This window comes from Heptranchias perlo, chromosome 1, assembly GCF_035084215.1.
Source record: "Heptranchias perlo isolate sHepPer1 chromosome 1, sHepPer1.hap1, whole genome shotgun sequence".
Classification (NCBI taxonomy): Eukaryota; Metazoa; Chordata; class Chondrichthyes; order Hexanchiformes; family Hexanchidae; genus Heptranchias; species Heptranchias perlo.
The window spans coordinates 118,063,384-118,084,001 of NC_090325.1; the positions used below are offsets into that span (position 1 = coordinate 118,063,384).

Genomic DNA, 20,618 nt, shown 5'->3' on the forward strand with positions numbered 1-20,618 from the left:
TTGCTGCTGCTCCTTTTATCTTTTTTTTTCCCCTGCTCCACTCAACACATGTATACCAGGTGTCTCCACCATGTCGAGTCGATTCCTGTGCTGCTGCTCTCCTCGCTTTGCAGGTGCCAGTTTTTCCTGTACTAAGAGACATGTGCACCTGCTGCCATTCAAAGCCGTGATCAAAATGTAAACCAGAACGACATACTGAACCCTTTCAGCTCACTCTTATCCCAAGGTCACAATTCCATTCTCAGTGAATGCAAATTATAGCAATTTCAGCACAGAAAGAGGCTATTTGGCCCAAAGTGCCTAAGTCAGTGCCGTCTCAACACCCATGCTGTCCATTGTAATATCATTTTCCTCCTGTTTCTCCATATCCCTTAATATTTTTCCTCTTCAGGCATTTATCTTCAGTGGCCACTTGCCATAATGCATTCCATATTTTAATAACCCTTTGCCTGAAAAAATCCTTCTAACCTCCCACTGTACCCTTTTAGTACTATTCCTGTATTTTATGTCCCCTTGTTACTGATTCACTGACCAGCAGACAAATATGTTGCTATTCACCGTGCCAAACCATTTCACATTTTTTGAGCACTTCCTTAACCTTCTCTGGAAACCTTTGAATACCTTTGTTAGATCCTCCCTTAGCTACTTTTGCTCTAATAAATAGTCATAGTTTTTCAAATCTCTCACCATAACTGTTATCATCTCATCCCTAGCATCATCTAGCATCTTTTCCATGGCTCCAATATTCATTCTGTAATGGTATGCACAGAGCTGCATACAGCACTGCTGCTGCAGCCTAACCAGTGTTTTGTACAAATTGTTTGTCATCTCTTTGATTTTGTATTTAATGCCCCTATGCATCAAACCTAGGCCTGGAGTTAACACTGCATTTGTGCCGAGAGACATGTGATTGATCTGGGCGCAAACCAATTACGTGGCTTAAGTGAGTTACGCGAGTAACTACAACATGCCCAAGTCTTCTCCAATCTTTTAGTTCATCCATCAAACTCTCCATCCCAACAAATCTCTGCCCACAAAACTAGCCACGCCTCCAACTCGCACATGTGAGTATCCTCTAATTTGTTCGGAGGGTCTCTTAACATTGCTACCAGATTTTCAGGTGCAGCAGGAAAGAAAGTCATTCTTCTGGTGTTTTATTTTAATTTTTTGAGTTTTTTAAAATTTATCCTCTGAGACCTCTGTATTTTCTGTTTCTTTTAATTAATTCTTATGGCATAAGTATGTCACATTTAAAAATTGAAAAGCTTCCCTGATAACAGGTTCCTAAACATGATGTGTGTGAATAATGGTTAAATGAGTTGAAACTTAAGTTTTCATACTTAAAGAAGAAATATATAGTGTGGGTTCGGCGCTTTCCTTGGGCTGATTTACGCCCATTTAAGTTCGGGCATATTCTAGTGAGATTGAGAAGATACTTGGGCGCAACATTGGCCACATTTTCGGCTCTAACATCCGGGTTGTGCCCAAGGAGAAAACTCCAGGCCCTACAATCCTATTTGCTAAAAAATGGCTTATTCCCCCTGACGTTCTGTTTTTGCCCTGAAATGGCTTATTCCCCCTGAAGTTCTGCTTTTAAAGATCTGTCTGTCTGTACCCCTACATCTCAATGCTCCTCCATTGATAGTACAGTATTACCATACAAGTTATATTGCCATTTTCTGCCCTTTTTTTCTAAATATAGTATTTCACATTTATCTCTTCAATTGCATATACTATGGGCTCGATTTTCGCGTCGGGTTACCTGCGGGTTTCCAGCGGGGGGGCCCCGAAAATCCCGATATCCGGTCACGTGACCGGATCGCACCGAAATCCCGGCCACTTCCGGGTACCGCGCTGACGTGCGGGGCTGCGCGCGCAAGCCCCGCTGGTGGGAATCCCGCAGGCAATTAAAGCCAGCGGGGTTCCACTTGAGTGTACTTACCTTGCTTGTTGAGGTCAGTTAATGAGATGAAGCAGCTGTCAAAAGAGGAAGTGTGGGATTTTAGGTTCAAGGCAGTGAGTTTCACACACTGGGGGAAACAGTCTCTCTCCAACCAGGCGTGTTGCAGCCAGCAGCCTGTGGCAGGTGCCAAGGTGCACTCCACGGGGGAGAGCCCTCACCCACGCAGGAGGCCACCGCGTCACATAGGGCAACCCCTGCCCTCCACCACCCCCCGCCAAGCCAGAGGACAGACCGACACGAAACTGCAGCCCCAGTCCGAGGAACCACCCACCTACCCTGCACAACCCCTCAGACCAACACCTGCCAGATGGGTGGTGCGTGGACACCCTCGGAGGACGAACAGCATGACCAGCCCCAGCAGCCTCGCAGTCCACGCCGTCCGCCGCAGAGACGTGCAGCCCCCCAACACGGTGTGGTTGCACGCCCACCTGCACAGCAGGAGGGAGGGCTACCGCAGGGAGAGACGCATCGCAGAGGGCACTACCCTCGCCACAGGGTCCACAGACCGAGGCGCAGCTCCCCGGACCTCTCCGAGCAGCAGTGCACAGGGAGGCGCAGATTCGCTCGACATGTAGTCGTGGAGATCTGCAGGCTCTTTCATGCCGAGCTGCTCCTGGCTGGCCCCAGCACCAACTGCTTACCTGTCGCTGTCAAAGTCACCACTGCCCTCCACAACTTCTCCTCCGCATCCTTCCAGGGTGCAGCCGGCTACACCGCCGATGTCTCTCAGTCGTCTGCGCGGAAGAGCCCTGCAAATACACCTGCACCTACTCTGCAGTAACACGATGGGTGGCATCAGTGGTGGGTCCTCATAGTGATACCCAGGAGCGGGCATGATTGGACACAACGGACAGGATTCGCGGAGACATGGCAGTGGTGGTGTCAATATAATGTGTGCTGTTTGTTGCTCTGAAATTCAATATAGGTAACACCCAGGACAAACCCTCAGATACCCTTGTGCACCCCCTTCATGCTCACGACACGTTTGCCTTACGCTGCCTACTGCACATATGTGATGCATGCCCTGTGGCTGCAGCACAGGTGGTGGCAGGTTGAGTGAGGCTGGCCGTGAGGGAGATGCACGAGAGGGTGAGTATGGGATGGAGCAATGAGATTGTATGAGGATTGGGTTGCGTGTTAGTGGCAGGATGAGTACTGGCGAGGTGAGTAGGTGGAGGTAAGATGAGGATGGGGTTTGAGTGGGTATGAAGGGTGATGTGACAGAGTAGTGTTGGCGGTGCCGAAGGAGATGTGGGGTGGGGGCAGTGTTGTGGCAGACGGAGTGTAGGGGAAAGACTTCGTGTTCTCACTGTGGCTGACCTACTGCGGTCATTGCAGCGCCTCCTGCACTGTATGCAGGTGGGCGATATGTTGGTGGCGCAGATGACCCCCTCTGCCACCTCGAGCCAGGCCTTCTTGGTGGCAGAGGCAGGCCGCTTCCACCCGCCCGCCGGGGGGAAGATCTGTGTCCTCCCCCTCCTCCTCACCCCATCTGATGATACCTGGGGTGAGGCATCATTAAACTGGGAGCAGCCTTCCCCCTGGGCTGCTCCATGCTGCAATTTGTTCCATTGGTTGCAGCATCTGTCAGTGGAGGACTGCCCCTTTAACTAGAGAGCCTCCAGCTGACAGATCGTACTGCGCATGCGCAGCCCGCCCGACGCGCAGACCAGCAGCGTGGACCCCGGAGGAGCAGGTAAGTGATTCCTATTAGTGTGTTGCCTGCTACGATCGCGCGGGCAACACACTAATTTCGCCGAGCGTGTTGACCACGCTCCCGGAGGACCACCCGCTGGGAACCCGCAGGCCTGCTAAATTCGAGCCCTATATATCTGCCCACTCCACTAACCTGTGTGAGTTCTGCAGTCTCCTGCATTTTTCCTCAGTTTGCCATATTCCCTAATTTGACATCATAAGGAAATGATATTCCCTCTGTGTGTTCAAATTATTTATGTATATGGCAAACAAGAGTTCCCAAAACAGATTCCTGGGCTGTACCACTAGCTACATCTTGCTGCAGTATGTACGATCTACAGGAAGCAATGCAGCAAATTACCACAGTCACTTTGACAACACCTCCCTCTGCTCTGCAGATCTGTTCATGAATTGTAATAAAAATCAATGAGAAGAAATAGCCATTTGACCCATCGAACATCCTCCACTAGTTCTTCCACTATAGTATTAAGTTGCATTTTGAACATACCTATATTTTTGCTTCTACTATCCTAACTGGCAGATCATTTAAAATATGATTTTGTATGACTGAGGCACTAATTCACATTTTTTGCTATCAAAGATTTGCAAATTGGCTATTTTTATGTTCAGTTCATAGAATGTCTTGGAAAACTCATTATCTCCTCAGGATTTATTTCCTAATCCCCTATATTTTACAGTTTTGACTCTGAAGAAAAAACATATTATGGAAATCTTTTAAATGAACTGTTTATTGCTGTTTTAATTTGTTACCTGTCTTTGTTAATCTACATATTCTTGTTTCTTCAGTTTTGGAGAATGGAGTTTCTGCAGGTTCCAGAAACCCCAGCTCCAGAGGAGAATATCAAACTTCCAGAAAATATGCACGAATCTTCTGCAGATGCACAGATAGGTGAGAGCACTGTGTGGTACAGAACTAAGGGGATGATTTGCTTCCTTGATATTTTACATGGGGAATGGAACAGAACCAGGACATTGCTTGGAATCCTGGCTGCATTTGTCATTGACTCAGTTTAGACTTTTTGAACTGAGACACCAGTTAAGTTACTGGAGAATGATGCATTTATTCTTCCTGATTTATTCAACCTCCACAGGCAATTAGGATTCACTACTTTCCACAGGAGGGAAAGAAAATCACCCAAGTGCTGCTGTTTTGGTCAAGTGACCTTCCTCAACGATCACACTTGGTTTATTTCTCCTGCCATCAGGAGCAGTCTTAACCGCAGTCTGTATGCACAAGAAAAGTGCTGTTCAGACAATGAGAAATGCAATAACGTTATTTTGTTTCAATAAAAATGCAATAAAATCTGATCTTCCGAAATTTTGAACGAAACTGGTTCTGTCCTGTTTCAAATTATAAAATATTTCTTTGTTATATTTGCTCCCTGAAACTGTAGCTAGAACAATTCTTTGGGACTTTTTAAATTGATGCTCTGCCTGCTGTTTCCGAAAGAATTTCCTTACTTTTGATGTGAGGACCTGAATGCAAATAATCTACACCTTTTTTCTGAGTTGGACCTTGACACTGGAACTTTCAGCTTCGGCAGGGTGTAAAACAGGCGATATCGGACTGGCTGCCCATTAGACTTCAATGGAAAGGAAATTCGGATGGGGTGTATAACGGGCAGCCAATCTGATTTTTACCTGTTTTATTCCTCTGCCGAAGTTGAAAGTTCCATCCTGAGGTTAAAAGAGAATGCCCCCCCCCCCTTTACAGTATGTTCTCTGAATAGCTCAAAATTGCTTGGTTTTTAATACCTCAGACAATATATTCAAGTTTGCCACCACAAGAAGGAAACAGAGCAGTTATCTGTTCAAAAGGGGGGAAACTCGAGAAACTGTTGACTCGTTGGCCTTAATCAGTTACAGGATAATTACTAGAAACCTTAATTGGAGATAAAATAAAATAGTACTTAAAAGGAATTGACTGATCAGAGATGGTAAACTTGGATATGTGAACACTTGACTAATCTGATAGAATACTTTTTGAAAGAATGGACGACGTAGATGGGAGATATGTTAGATATCATTTACGTGGTCTTTCAGAAAGCTTCACAAGAAATTTGTTACAAAAATTGGGGCCTATGGCATAAAAGGTGATGGATGCACAGGTGGCTGAAAGTCAAACAGCAAAGGGTTGTGGTAAAGGGAAGTTTCCCAAACTTGCAGGTGGTCGCAGGGGTTGCCCCATATATATAAAAATTATTATCTTCCGTTCAGATCGTATTTATTATGTTTAAAAAAGAGCCAGGCAAGATACTATGAAGCTGGCTTTTTCGCAAGCAAAACAGGAGCAGTTGAAGTGACTGCTTAGGAGAGGAAGCCATTAAGACATTTCAGGAATGGAGTGGAGGTAGGGCCAGCCAGAACAGTCTTCTCAATACTAGCGATAGCAAGGGCAGGTATCCACGGTAAAACTAGTTGGTTCTTAAGTTTAGTCAGGACAATCTTCAGTTTCTCTCTACCTAATGACAGAAGAACTATATTGAAACAACAGCATCAATGACAATAGATATGAGGAGAGAGTAGTGTTACTCGTGGAACAGGTTTGAACAGTTTTAAGCCCATAACATGAGGGAAAAAAACTCAAAAGTGGATCTCAAATGTAAAGTTTAAAAAGAAAACTGCCCGGGCAGTTATGCCAGACATTCTGACTTGGTTTTATGGCGAGTGCCCCAGAAACACCCCTTGTGGTATGGGTGCCCATCATTTGCAGGTAAATGAGGGAGCTCTGCCTGACCCTGGAAGGTTCACTGGGGTCAGCGGTGGCGATTCCCCATGGGCCATCGCAGCATAAGTTCTAAGATCACCACCCTGTGAATTCTCAAGGCCAATGCATTTAACACTGAGCTAATGGCAAAAAAAAATTCTAATAAAATGTAAATTTAGTTAGTATATACATTTAACCAATGTGCATTTGTGTGCTTGATTGGAAAAACTTACACTTTTATGTTCACGCTGCAAAATTAAACAAAATTTTCTACACATTGTAAAGATTTTTTAAGAATTGTTTGGGAATGCTGTAACAGGCTGTCTGGGCTTGGATGTTTTGGACATTCTTCAAACTTCAGTGTGTTCAAGACTTGTGTGCAGGAATGCACTGTGTTTGTATACAAGTAATTTTTCAGTGAAAACCTTCACTTCCCATTTGGTAACCCTATTATAACCCTAGTCTGGTGTCATGGTCTTGTAAAACATCTCAATTCAATTACATAATGCAGAACTGTACAGTGGCAATTTATGATTGTGAAAGATTGGTAGGAGCAGTCGAAGCTTCGACAGGAAAGTTCAAAAAGAGAAAAATATACAGTTGTATATACTGTAAGAAAAAAGATTGTTGCTGGCAGCTGAAATGAAAACAGCTCTGGCTTCCCTCTTGTGGCTATTGATATAATCAAAGCTCCTTGTAGATTAAATCTGTTCTAAATTTATTTGAAAAGTGCAATACCATGTTGAACATAATTGTAGCTACAATTGACTTAATTCCCATTGAAGTATTTTTTTTTAAATTGCAACAATCGACAAACTAAATAGGCTACTTACAAATCCCATAGATCAATGCAGATTCTTTTTTTTTCTGTTGCTGTAACTGTGGAAAGAGATATTGGGTATTAGATTTATATTTGTAATTTAGGTGAGGACGCTCAGGATGAGGAGAGCAGTGATTCTGACCTGGAGGATCAGAGCAGCATCCAAGATTCAAAACCCAAGCAAAGTTTATCTGGCCCTGCAGCACACAAGGCAAAGGGCATGTCAGGCCGAGCAGCTTGGTTTGTAGATGGGGATGAATCAAAACGCTGGGCAGATCAACTCAGCCTGGATGAGAAGGATGGGTTTGTCTTTGTAAATTACTCGGAAGGCCAGTCTAAACTGCAGTCACAAACTCAACAGCAGCCTCAAGGTCAAGGTCATATGCAACACCATCAACAGCCAATGCAGAATGAAGTAAGACGCCATAACCAGCTAAGACAAGGTAACTGCTTTTACAGTGTACGCCACTTAAATGTATGCTAAGTAGTAGCTTATTTCAATTAGTAGTAGTTAGTCATAATTTTTGTTTCATTTTTATGATCTATACTTCTGAGGATCGGCTTTCTTGAAGTGTGTCTCTTCTTTAATTCAATCTCATTATTCACTAAGTATTAATATTTATGCAGACTAACTGCCTTTACTATATCCTAAACGAACCAATAAAGCTGGAAATACTCAGCAAGGCAGGCAACATCTGTGGAGAAAGAAACAGAGTTATCGTTTCAGGTCGATGACCTTTCGTCAGAACAGGAAGAAGTTCAAGATTTAACAGTTTTTAATTAAGCACAGAGCCAGGGAAAGAAGGGGAGGAAAGAAACATAGAAAATAGGAGCAGAAGTAGGCCATTTGGCCCTTTGAACCTGCTCCACCATTCAGTATGATCATGGCTGATCCTGTATCTCAATACAGTATTCCCACTCTCTCCCCATACCCCTTGATGTATTTTGTGTCTAAAAATCTATCTATCTCGTTCTTAAATATATTCAGTGACTTGGCCTCCACAGCCTTCTGTGGTAGAGAATTCCACAGGTTCACCACCCTCTGAGTGAAAAAAAATTCTCCTCATCTCAGTCCTAAATGTCCTACTCCGTATCCTGAGACTGTGACCCATCGTTCTGGACCCCCCAGCCAGAGGAAACATCCTCCCTGTGTCCGGTCTGTCTAGCCCTGTCAGAATTTTATACGTTTCAATGAGATCCCCTCTCATTCTTCTAAACTCTGGTGAGTACAGGCCGAGTTGACGCGATCTCTCCTCATACGACAGTCCTGCCATCCCAGGAATCAGTCTGGTGAACCTTCGCTGCACTCCCTTTATGGCAAGTATATCCTTTCTTGGGTAAGGAGACTAAAACTGCACACAATACTCCAGGTGTGGTCTCACCAAGGCCCTGTATAACTGCAGTAAGACATCCTTGCTCCTGTACTCAAATTCTCTTGCAATGAAGGCCAACATACCATTTGCCTTCCTAACTGCTTGTTGCACCTGCATGTTTGCTTTCAGTGACTGGTGTACAAGGACACCCAGGTCCCTTTGTACATCAACTTTTCCCAATCCATCACGATCTAAATAATACTCTGCCTTTCTGTTTTTCCTTCCGAAGTGGGTAACTTCACATTTATCCACGTCATACTGCATCTGCTATGTATTTGCCCACTCATTCAACTTGTCTAAATCGCCTTGAAGCCTCTTTGCATCCTCCTCACAACTCACAATCCCACCTAGTTTTGTGTCGTCAGCAAACTTGTAAATATTACATTTGGTTCCCTCATCCAAATCATTGATATATATTGTGAATAGCTGGAGCCCAAGCACTGATCCCTGTGGTACCCCACTAGTCACTGCCTGCCACCCTGAAAAAGACCCATTTATTCCTACTCTCTGTTTCCTGTCTGTTAACCAATTTTCAATCCATGCCAGGATATTACCACCAATCCCATGTGCTTTAATTTTGCACATTAACCTCTTATGTGGAACTTTATCAAAGGCTTTCTGAAAATCCAAATACACCACATCCGCTAATTCTCCCTTATCTATTCTACCAGTTACATCCTCAAAAAAAAACTCCAGTAGTTTTGTCAAACACGATTTCCCTTTCATAAATCCATGTTGACTTTGTCTTATCCCATTGATATTTTCTAAGTGTCCTGTTATCATAGATCATATCCTTTATAGTAGTCTCTAGCATTTTCCTTACTACTGATGTTAAGCTAACTGGTCTGTAGTTCCCTGTTTTCTTTCCCTTTTTTAAATAGTGGGGTTACATTTGCCACCCTCCAATCTGCAGGAATTGTTCCATAATCTATAGAATTTTGGAAGATGACAACCAATGCATCCACTATTTCCATGGCTACCTCTTTTACTACTCTGGGATGCAGATTATCAAGCCCTGGGGATTTATCGGCTTTCAGTCCCATTAATTTCTCCAGCACTTTTTTTTACTAAAACTAATTTCTTTCAATTCCTCCTTCTCACTAGCTCCTTGGTTCCCTAGCATTTCTGGGAAGTTATTTGTGTCCTCTTCCGTGAAGACATAACCAAAGTATTTGTTTAATTGCTCTGCCATTTCCTTGTGCCCCATTATAAATTCTCCCTTTTCTGACTGTAAGGGACCTACATTTGTCTTCACTAAGCTTTTACTAAACAAAATGGAAGGTCTGTGATAGGGTGTAGGGCAGGAGTGATTAAATGACAAAAGGGATGATGGTGCAAGGTAGGAAGGGTGGTAATGGGACAAGTAAAGAAACAAAAGATGAGTCTAGAGGAGCTGTAAATGGCAACATCAGAACCATTACCAGCACCTGCTGTGTGAAAAAATTGGGAACAGTGGTTATGATCTGAAATTATTGAAATCATTGAATCTAGAAGGTCACAAAGTGCCTGGTTGAAAGATGAGGTGTTGTTCCTCGAGCTTCTGTTGAGCTTCATTGGAACAGTGTAGGAGGCCGAGGTCAGAGTGGGACAGAGAATTAAAATGGCAAATGACCGGAAGGTCAGGGTCATGCTTGCAGACTGAACGGAGGTGTTCAGCCAAGCAATCGCCCAATCTGCATCCACAGATGCTGTCTGACTTGCTGAGTATTTCCAGCATTTCCTGTTTTTATTTCAGATTTCCAACATCCACAGTATTTTGCTTTTAACCAATAAACTTGTTTTTCTACATTTAAAGTAGTTTTTTTTTCATACATTTTCTTCCTGTTTCCCTCAGCAAATGTCTGCAAAAGAGGGCTGCAAAATTTGTCTTCCAGTTTTTCTTTAGTTTTGACTATGGGCTAATAAATGTCAGAATGTTACTTTTTCATTATTTTGTATTTCTCTTTAAGTCATTGAAACAAAATGGAAAATTATATAACAAATGTATTTTGTTTTGGTATTTCATATATTAATATAGCAAGCCAAAAACATTGTGTGCGTAAAGAGTACATGGTACCAACATTTGAAATTCAGGATATGATATTAATATGCAAATGACATTTAAAATAAGGTGCAGTTTAATAAGAAGTCAAACTTTAAAACAAATAGTAATTACTTTTGTAGTTTCAAATGCTTGCCTTCACATACAGTCTCCGCTGTTAACTCTTGATGTGCTGACAGTTGTACTTTTATCTGTTGTAAGAGATTATTGATGAATCATCTTGAAATGGTGGACAAAATTTACCACTATTCTTTCAGAAATTTCTCTTCACCATCCAGGTCAATTGTTAACTTTGATGGGTAGTTTCATAAGACGTTGGGAGTGTCTGGATCATCGAATGAAGCTATTGGTCTCACACATTTCTTGGAGTTGCTTATTATGCATGTTCTTTGAGGCAAAATAGTTCTTCAAACAAACAACTTGGTGCCCATGTTCAACTTGAATAAACAGATGGAATTGTGTTCCAAAAGATTCTTCATTGTTCTATCAAATGGTACCACACAATTTTATAGGTGGTTATTTGGTAGATAAATACTGCACCTTGCTGTAACTTGTTATACGGAAAATGCCCGTCCTCATGAATGGATTCTCAACACTAGTTCTTGGATGGATATTCTGAGCCTTTGGAAATCAAGAGCATAGACCTTTTTACCTCTTCAAAGAATTGCTTCATAAGAACACAAGAAAGGTTGGGGCAAGAAATGGTCATTAAGCTAGTGTCTTCCAATGGGAATTTCAACTGTTAAATAAATTTGGGCTAAGGTAAATCATGTAAATTGATATACTAAATTGTATTCTGGAGATTTTGCTTGATTAACCAGTTCTATCAGAACATACATGCCTGCATTCAGCTGAGTCTTATGTGACTCTTCAGCATGGACTGAGTATCATATCGCCTGTTTTATGAAAGGTGTTCTTTTATGGTTAGCTATATGGTACAGTATTTTAATTAACTCCTGTCACATTTAAATAGGTACGTGCAGTAACTTTAAGCTTCTGTAATGGAAAACATATCAGCAGAAAATGTTAGTGAGCTGCAGATTCGTTTTGATTTTTAATTTGCAAAATTCTTAAGAATCAGGTTGTTCTTCGCCAAAGCCCAGAGACTGTGTGTCTGTAACTTCCATCTGAATCCATAATGCAGCATAGTTTCTATCCCCATCCTCATACACTGTAGTGAAGTGATAGCAACCTTCATAATAGCAAGGCCTGGTGTTCCACTAGAGGAAATATGTTATTTATACAAACTCAATACTTTATTGCCAGAAGCTTACTGGCTAGGTGATAATTGAAGGAGGCAGTCATAGAAATGATAGGACAGCAGGCATAGTGAAACCACATCACGCCAGACAAGTGCCAGGCAATGACCATCTCCAACAAGAGAGAGTCTAACCACCTCCGCTTGACATTCAACGGCATTATCATCGCCGAATCCCCCGCCATCAACATCCTGGGGGTTACCATTGACCAGAAACTTAACTGGACCAGCCATATAAATACTGTGGCTGCAAGAGCAGGTTAAGGGCTGGGTATTCTGCAGCGAGTGACTCACCTCCTGACTCCCCAAAGCCTTTCCACCATCTACAAGGCACAAGTCAGGAGTGTGATGGAATACTCTCCACTTGCCTGGATGAGTGCAGCTCCAGCAACACTCAAGAAGCTTGACACCATCCAGGACAAAGCAGCCCGCTTATTTGGCACCCCATCCACCACCTTAAACATTCACTCCCTTCACCACCTTAAACATTCACTCCCTTCACCACCGGCGCACAGTGGCTGCAGTGTGTACCATCTACAGGATGCACTGCAGCAACTCGCCAAGACTTCGACAGCACCTCCCAAACCCGCGACCCCTACCACCTTGAAGGACAAGGGCAGCAGGCACATGGGAACAACAACACCTGCACGTTCCCCTCCAAGTCACACACCATCCCAACTTGGAAATGTATCGCCGTTCCTTCATTGCGCTGGGTCAAAATCCTGGAACTCCCTAACAGCACTGTGGGAGAACCTTCACCACACGGACTGCAGCGGTTCAAGGCGGCGGCTCACCGCCACCTTCTCGAGGGCAATTAGGGATGGGCAATAAATGCTGGCCTTGCCAGTGACGCCCACACCCCATGAACGAATAAAAAAAAAACATTTTGTTTCATCTGTGGCACCTGAGTTTGAATCCAACCTAAACTGATGGAATAAAAGTCATCGCTCACAGTTCACTGTAAACATCAGAAAATTATCCATAATTTGGCACTGAATTCTCATTCTTAGTCACAGACCACAACTATAGTACACATGGCAAAACAATGTCAAATTGTTGAAGCAGGAGGTGCTCTCCTGAGGCATGTTATCAGAGCACTGTTGGGGATGCTTTACTCTGGATCTAGCTGCAAAATATTTGATAAGGTTTGATGCTGAAGCATGCCAAAAGTGGAGTAGTGTTCCATTCTCTTAACTCACCTTGGTGATAGCAGTAGTTCCCTCGAAAATAACTGAAAATAGTCTTCTAAGTGTCTGAGCGCGTGCATGTGAACAACAACAATAACTTACATTTATACAGCCCCTTTAACATAGTAAAACGTCCCAAGGCGCTTCATGGGTGCAATTATCAAACAAAATTTGACGCCGAGCCACATAGAGATATTAGGACAGGTGACCAAAAGCTTAGTCAAAGAGGTAGGTTTTAAGGAGTGTCTTGAAGGAGGAGAGAGAGGTAGAGAGGCAAAAAGGTTTAGGGAGGGAATTCCAGAGCTTAGGGCCTAGGCAGCTGAAGGCATGGCCGCCAATGGTGGAGCAATTAAAATTGGGGATGTGCAAGAGGCAAGAATTGGAGGAACGCAGAGATCTCGATGGGTTGTAGGGCTGGAGGAGGTTACAGAGATAGGGAGGGGTGAGGCCATGGAGGGATTTGAAAATAAGGATGAGAATTTTAAAATCGAGGCATTGCCAGACCGGGAGCCAATGTAGGTCAGCGAGCACAGGAGTGATGAGTGAACGGGACTTGGTGCGAGTTAGGATACAGGCAGCTGAGTTTTGGGTGAGCTCAAGTTTATGGAGGGTGGAAGATGGGAGGCCAGCCGGAACAGCATTGGAATAGCCAAGTATAGAGGTAACAAAGGCATGGATGAGAGTTTCAGCAGCAGATGAGCTGAGGCAGAGGTAGAGATGGGTGATGTTATGGAGGTGTAAGTGGACAGTCTTGGTGATGAAGCGGATATGTGGTCGGAAGCTCATCTCTGGGTCAAATAGGACACCAAGGTTGCGAACAGTTTGATTCAGCCTCAGACAGTGGCCAGGGAGATGGATGGAGCTGGTGGCAGGGACCGAAGACAACGGTTGGAACACATGTCTGGAAAACTCAATCTGAAGAAGGAAATGTTCACTTTTGTAACTCCAATCTCTCCACAGAATTAGCCCGCTCACCCTTTTGTTCCTCTGACTACCATTATTTCAACTTTGGTTCTTCGAACTAGCAACGTCCTCTTAGGCATTTTGTGAAATGAATTGATACACTGTGTAGTATAACTGACCTGTATAAGAATTGGTCAATTCAGAAATTAGACTTTTGTGAATGGAAGCACTGGTTTCCATGGATCTGTGAGAACATTTTCACCATTTCCAGAGGCTAACCGATAAATTTTAAAACTTAGATTTTCACTGTAAATAGTAGCGTTATTGCATTCCGTTATGTAGTAAGTGAACTGGGACATCCAAATTAGTTTAACTGCAATTGATTGCCACCATCATAAAAGCTGCTTATATTCTGAGCTACAAATAGCAGGCTAAATTTTCTATTGTGAGTCAATGCAAGTGGTTTTCTTTTTGGTTTCAGGATACAGATGGGAGCGACAGTTGGTGTTCCGAAGCAAGTTAACTATGCATACTGCGTTTGATCGTAAAGACAATTGTCACCCTGCAGAAATCACCGCATTAGGCATTTCAAAGTGAGTATTGTTAGTAAATCAAATCCATTTAAAGCAAGTGACTTTTTTTTAAATAGTCTGTGCTTTGTTCACGCCACTAATGAGACGTCTCCCCTCCATGTGATCGCAGTCAGCCAAGAGTACAGGTTAGGCCTTTAGTTTAGGACTGTAGATTTCTCCACAATCTCTGCCAGTGGTGCCTCTTGACTGGTGATGAACTTGTGGTCTAGCAAGATAGACAATATGTGCAGAAAATATCTCAAATGATGAGCAGATCAATCGGCATCTCAGAGAAAGATAGCTTAACACTTCAGGGTTGGCGAACTGGTGGGGTCAGGCTGGAGAAATCCTTTTCATTAGGACTGACCAGGACAACCTCGTATATAAATATTGTTCAGATGCGGTTTGACCAGCTGCACGTTTTCATTTTTATTTTAAGATTCCCAGCATTTACATTTTCCTTTTCTGTGGACGTTATCTGTATTCTCCCCTTCATTAGAAGGATTTTTTTTTGGTAACATCGTCTATCCATTGTCCAATTCTTTAGCATTTGTAGTTCTTTTCACTAGGTCCTGGGTCTTTGATGGAAGATGGTCTCATGGAGAGCCCCCTCATTGTTCAAACAATAGTTAGGTAACTAGGGACAGCGAAGCTGTTCCTCAATTGTATATCTGTCTTTACTTAGATATGATGTGGAGATGCCGGTGATGGACTGGGGTGGACAAATGTAAGGAATCTTACAACACCAGGTTATAGTCCAACAAATTTATTTTAAAATCACAAGCTTTCGGAGATTATCTCCTTCGTCAGATGATTGAATGAAAAGGTTCTCAAATCGCATATCTTATACGATGTTGGGACAGCATCACACCAATCAAAAGGTGTCGTTGTTATTCAAACAGGCCAGTCACGGAGAACAGCACGTCCCAGTACACTCGATATACATTGTGTCTTTTACACAGGCAGGCAGAAAGAAACTTAAAATGGCAGAGAGAGAGAGAGAGAGAATTTTAAAAAACATATAAATTTTTTCCCCCTTTTTGCTGGTGGGGTTACGTGTAGCGTGACATGAACCCAAGATCCCGGTTGAGGCCGTCCTCATGGGTGCGGAACTTGGCTATCAACTTCTGCTCGACGATTTTGCGTTGTCGTGTGTCTCGAAGGCCGCCTTGGAGAACGCTTACCCGAAGATCGGTGGCTGAATGTCCTTGACTGCTAAAGTGTTCCCCGACTGGGAGGGAACCCTCCTGTTTGGCGATTGTTGCGCGGTGTCCGTTCATCCGTTGTCGCAGCGTCTGCATGGTCTCGCCAATGTACCATGCTCCGGGGCATCCTTTCCTGCAATGTATGAGGTAAACAACGTTGGCCGAGTCACAGGAGTATGAACCATGTACCTGGTGGGTGGTGTCCTCTCGTGTGATGGTGGTATCCGTGTCGATGATCTGGCATGTCTTGCAGAGGTTGCCGTGGCAGGGTTGTGTGGTGTCGTGGACGCTGTTCTCCTGAAAACTGGGTAACTTGCTGCGAACGATGGTCTGTTTGAGGTTGGGTGGCTGTTTAAAGGCGAGCAGTGGAGGCGTGGGGATGGCCTTAGCGAGGTGTTCGTCGTCATCGATGACATGTTGAAGGCTGCGGAGAACATGGTGTAGTTTCTCCGCTCCAGGGAAGTACTGGACGACGAAGGGTACTCTGTTGGTTGCGTCCCGTGTTTGTCTTCTGAGGAGGTCTATGCGATTCTTCGCTGTGGCCCGTCGGAACTGTCGATCGACAAGTCGAGCGTCATATCCCGTTCTTACGAGGGCGTCTTTCAGCGTCTGTAGGTGTCCATCGCGTTCCTCCTCGTCTGAGCAGATCCTGTGTATTCGTAGGGCCTGTCCATAGGGGATGGCCTCTTTGACGTGGTTGGGGTGGAAGCTGGAAAAGTGGAGCATCGTGAGGTTGTCCGTGGGCTTGCGGTAGAGTGAGGTGCTGAGGTGCCCGTCTTTGATGGAGATTTGTGTGTCCAAGAAAGAAACCGATTCTGAGGAGTAGTCCTTGGTGAGTTTGATGGTGGGATGGAACTTGTTGATGTTATCGTGTAGTCTCTTCAGTGATTCTTCGCCGTGGGTCCAAAGGAAGAAAATGTCGTCGATGTATCTGGTGTATAGTGTTGGTTGGAGGTCCTGTGCAGTGAAGAAGTCGTGCTCGAACTTGTGCATGAAAATGTTGGCGTATTGGGGTGCGAATTTGGTCCCCATGGCTGTTCCGTGTGTTTGGGTAAAGAACTGGTTATTGAAGGTGAAGACATTGTGATCCAGGATGAAGCGGATGAGTTGTAGGATGGCGTCTGGAGATTGGCTGTTGTTGGTGTTGAGTACTGAGGCTGTTGCAGCGATGCCGTCATCGTGGGGGATACTGGTGTATAGTGCCGAGACGTCCATCGTGGTGAGAAGTGTTCCTGGTTCAACTGGTCCGTGGGTGCTGAGTTTTTGTAGGAAGTCTGTAGTGTCGCGACAGAAGCTGGGGGTTCCCTGTACAATGGGTTTCAGGATGCCCTCGACGTATCCAGAGAGGTTCTCACACAGGGTTCCATTGCCTGATACGATAGGACGTCCGGGTGTGTTGGCTTTGTGTATCTTTGGGAGGCAGTAGAAGTCTCCCACGCGGGGAGTACGTGGGATGAGAGTGCGTAGGATGCTTTGAAGGTCTGGATCGAAGGTCTTGATCAGTTTGTTGAGCTGGTGGGTGTGTTCTTTGGTCGGATCTGCGGGTAACCGTCTGTAGTGTTCCTGGTTGTCCAGTTGTCGGTATGCTTCTTTGCAATAGTCCGTTCTGTTCTGTATGACAATGGCTCCTCCTTTGTCCGCTGGTTTGATGACGATGTTTCGGTTGGTCTTGAGAGCGTTGATGGCGTTGCGTTGTGCTCGGGTGACATTCTGGACTGTCTTCTGAGTAACCCCACCAGCAAAAAGGGGGAAAAAATTTATATGTTTTTTAAAATTCTCTCTCTCTCTCTCTCTACCATTTTAAGTTTCTTTCTGCCTGCCTGTGTAAAAGACACAATGTATATCGAGTGTACTGGGACGTGCTGTTCTCCGTGACTGGCCTGTTTGAATAACAACGACACCTTTTGATTGGTGTGATGCTGTCCCAACATCGTATAAGATATGCGATTTGAGAACCTTTTCATTCAATCATCTGACGAAGGAGATAATCTCCGAAAGCTTGTGATTTTAAAATAAATTTGTTGGACTATAACCTGGTGTTGTAAGATTCCTTACATTTTACTTAGATACACACCCAATTGCTGATGAAATGATTTCTTCTCAATGTTGGGCAATCAATCAAGAAGTTAGCCATTTTTAACACTTGAGCTGATAAGATATGAGCTGTTGTCCCTGGGCTGCTGATGGCCTGCTTGTTTTCATTTAAGAGTTTATTTGGAAGTCTTGCTCCCAATGGGGAAGCTGCACTGAAAGAGTGTGTGGGTCGTGATCCCGATTCTCCGACCCACACTGTTGGAAGAATGAGATGACAGAATTAGCCCTGTAATATACTTGTTGACCATGAGAGGATCAGGAATTTGATAAGCTTGAATTCAAAGGCCAACAGGGCTTCATCCCAGACAATCTAGCTGCAGTCCTCATGCTACAGATATACTGAAATTCCCTGAGAAACACAGCTGGCTGAAGCTCATTTTTAAAACACATTTGCACCATCTAAAGTCATATAAAAATATAATTCAGAAATCAACCACCTTGACACCAGTGGGCAAACTGGGATTTGCATGCGCTTTCGTATGCACGTTCATAACTATGCCAATAACTGAAGTTTTTATTTTAAATACTTTTTTCTTCCAATTTTTTTTTCATTTCCCGAAAGCACCAACTCACTCTAGCGTATGTTATCATGGGTGCTGGAGACCCTCTAGTACCTTTGCCAAGTGGTCATTCATTACATATGAATCTAGTCGTTGAGGGCAGAATGCAAAGCAGCACATCCGTATCTAATCCTATCCGAGCCTAAGATCCACGCTTGCAGGGGTCACTGAATCATGATCAGGTCTAGGAGCCCGAATGCTAGGTTTCACTTTCTGAGGCCATTCATAGCAAACCTTTTTTAATTTGCTCTCAAGATATGGGCAATGTGATGTTGGCAAGGTGTATTTATCGCATATCTCTAGTTGTCCTGTAAAGGTAGTGGTGGGCCTTCTTTAGTGATTGCTTTTACAACTGGCAACTTCAGAGTCCAACTGCATATTGTGGGATTGAAGTTACATGTAGGCCGGATCAGGTAGAGGTGGCAGGTTCCCAGCCCAGTTAGATTTTTACAATAATCTGGCAGCTTTCCGGGTTATTTTTCTCCTGGTTCCAGCCTACAAATGACCAGATTTATTGAATTTGACTTCACAATTCAGATTTAAACTCACAATCTCCGGGTTCCTAGCCCAGTACTAGCGATACAGGTCCAGTACCATGCTACTGGACCTGTATCGCTAACCTATTGCTATCAAGGCTGAGATCTGCTAAATAACTGAATTACATAGAAGATGCAGCACAGAAACAAGCCATTCGGCCCAACAGGTCTATGCCGGTGTTTACGCTCCACACAAGCCTTCTCCCTCCCTACTTCATCTAACCCTATCAGTTTAAAAGTAATTTCCTCTCATTAAATACTGAATTCCATTTGATAATGGAAGTACTGATTTTTATTTTGGTGGTGAAATCTGCTCTTTGCGTTTAAAAATGCAACTCCCACGTGCGGCTGTGGGTAATTCATTTTGGTATTTCTCCTAACCGGGCTACTGACAGGTTATCTTGCCCTGTGCTTTTTACTTTGTGGGGTTTGCTGAGTCGTCCATAAAACGTTTGACCTGTCACTCTGATAATGTGATCAAGTCAAATTTTACTAATCCATCTTCTGATTGGGCAAAGGAACAAACCTTGAAACAGAGACTGATTTTAAGCCATGTTGCCCATCTCTCATAATGGGCCACACATTAGTGCAGGCAGAGGACTAAAGTCAAGAGGGAGAAATAATTGAAAAGAAAGGATAAATTAGAGTATGTGGAAGAAAAAGAATAGGGGAAAAGAGATTTTAGAGCAGTTTACTTTTATTTATGATGTGGAGATGCCGGTGATGGACTGGGGTGGACAAATGTAAGGAATCTTACAACACCAGGTTATAGTCCAACACCAGGTTATAGTCTGACGAAGGAGATAATCTCCGAAAGCTTGTGATTTTAAAATAAATTTGTTGGACTATAACCTGGTGTTGTAAGATTCATTACTTTTATTTAGTGTGTGTTTTTGTGTAATAAAGGTACTCAGTAGCATTATTACTGTATTCTTAAAAGCCTGTTTGGTCTTAAAGTGGTAGTGGGGACAAGGAGGGGTGGGCAAAGGGGGCAGCCTATAGGGTACAGAAATCCCCTCCTAAATCTCACTTTACACATGCAGCTTTCAATTTATTTTTATATTATTTGGAATTACAGCTTCCTGTTGAATGGAAAAACTTTTTTGAATGGGTTTAGAATGGCCATTAAAATTATGACTAGTTAGTTTAAAATGTTCAAAAAAAACTTCTCATAATTTAGCATATTAAATGAATCAATAATTCAATTTAATGCATTCAATTTGGTCATGTTATTTTTTTTCCTTCCCTGCAGGGATCACAGTAAAATTCTGGTAGGTGATGCACGAGGCCGGGTGTTTAGCTGGTCAGTGAGCGACCAGCCGGGGAGGACAGCTGCTGATCACTGGATTAAAGATGATGGAGGCGACTGCTGTTCAGGATGTTCAGTGCGCTTCTCCCTGACTGAGAGACGGCATCACTGCAGAAACTGTGGGCAGCTCTTCTGTCAAAAGTAAGAGGACATGTAATAAGTTTTACATAAATTTGGGGTGCTCTATTTGATCTGCATTCCATAATGAACCTTTTGCAGTATTTAAATCAGATGGCAGTGTATAGTTGCAGTTTTGTTTTAATTTATGTTATGCTATCAGCACTAACATCTCTACATTAGATCTTGATTCAGATGGCTGAGTGGAATTTGAGTAATAGCTTCCAAAGCACTGCTTATGATTCTGTGGAATAGCA

At 43.5% G+C, this 20,618-nt stretch overlaps 1 protein-coding gene across 1 annotated transcript in view; it reads left to right on the forward strand.

Moving 5' to 3' along the window:
* wdfy3 (WD repeat and FYVE domain containing 3) overlaps positions 1-20,618 on the forward strand; it is a 431,872-nt gene that overhangs the window by 406,675 nt on the left and 4,579 nt on the right. Inside the window, exons 62-65 of the mRNA XM_067990523.1 lie at positions 4,466-4,568; positions 7,311-7,649; positions 14,450-14,561; positions 20,188-20,385. Coding sequence (XP_067846624.1) covers positions 4,466-4,568; positions 7,311-7,649; positions 14,450-14,561; positions 20,188-20,385 — 752 coding nt within the window. The remainder of the gene's footprint in view (positions 1-4,465; positions 4,569-7,310; positions 7,650-14,449; positions 14,562-20,187; positions 20,386-20,618) is intronic.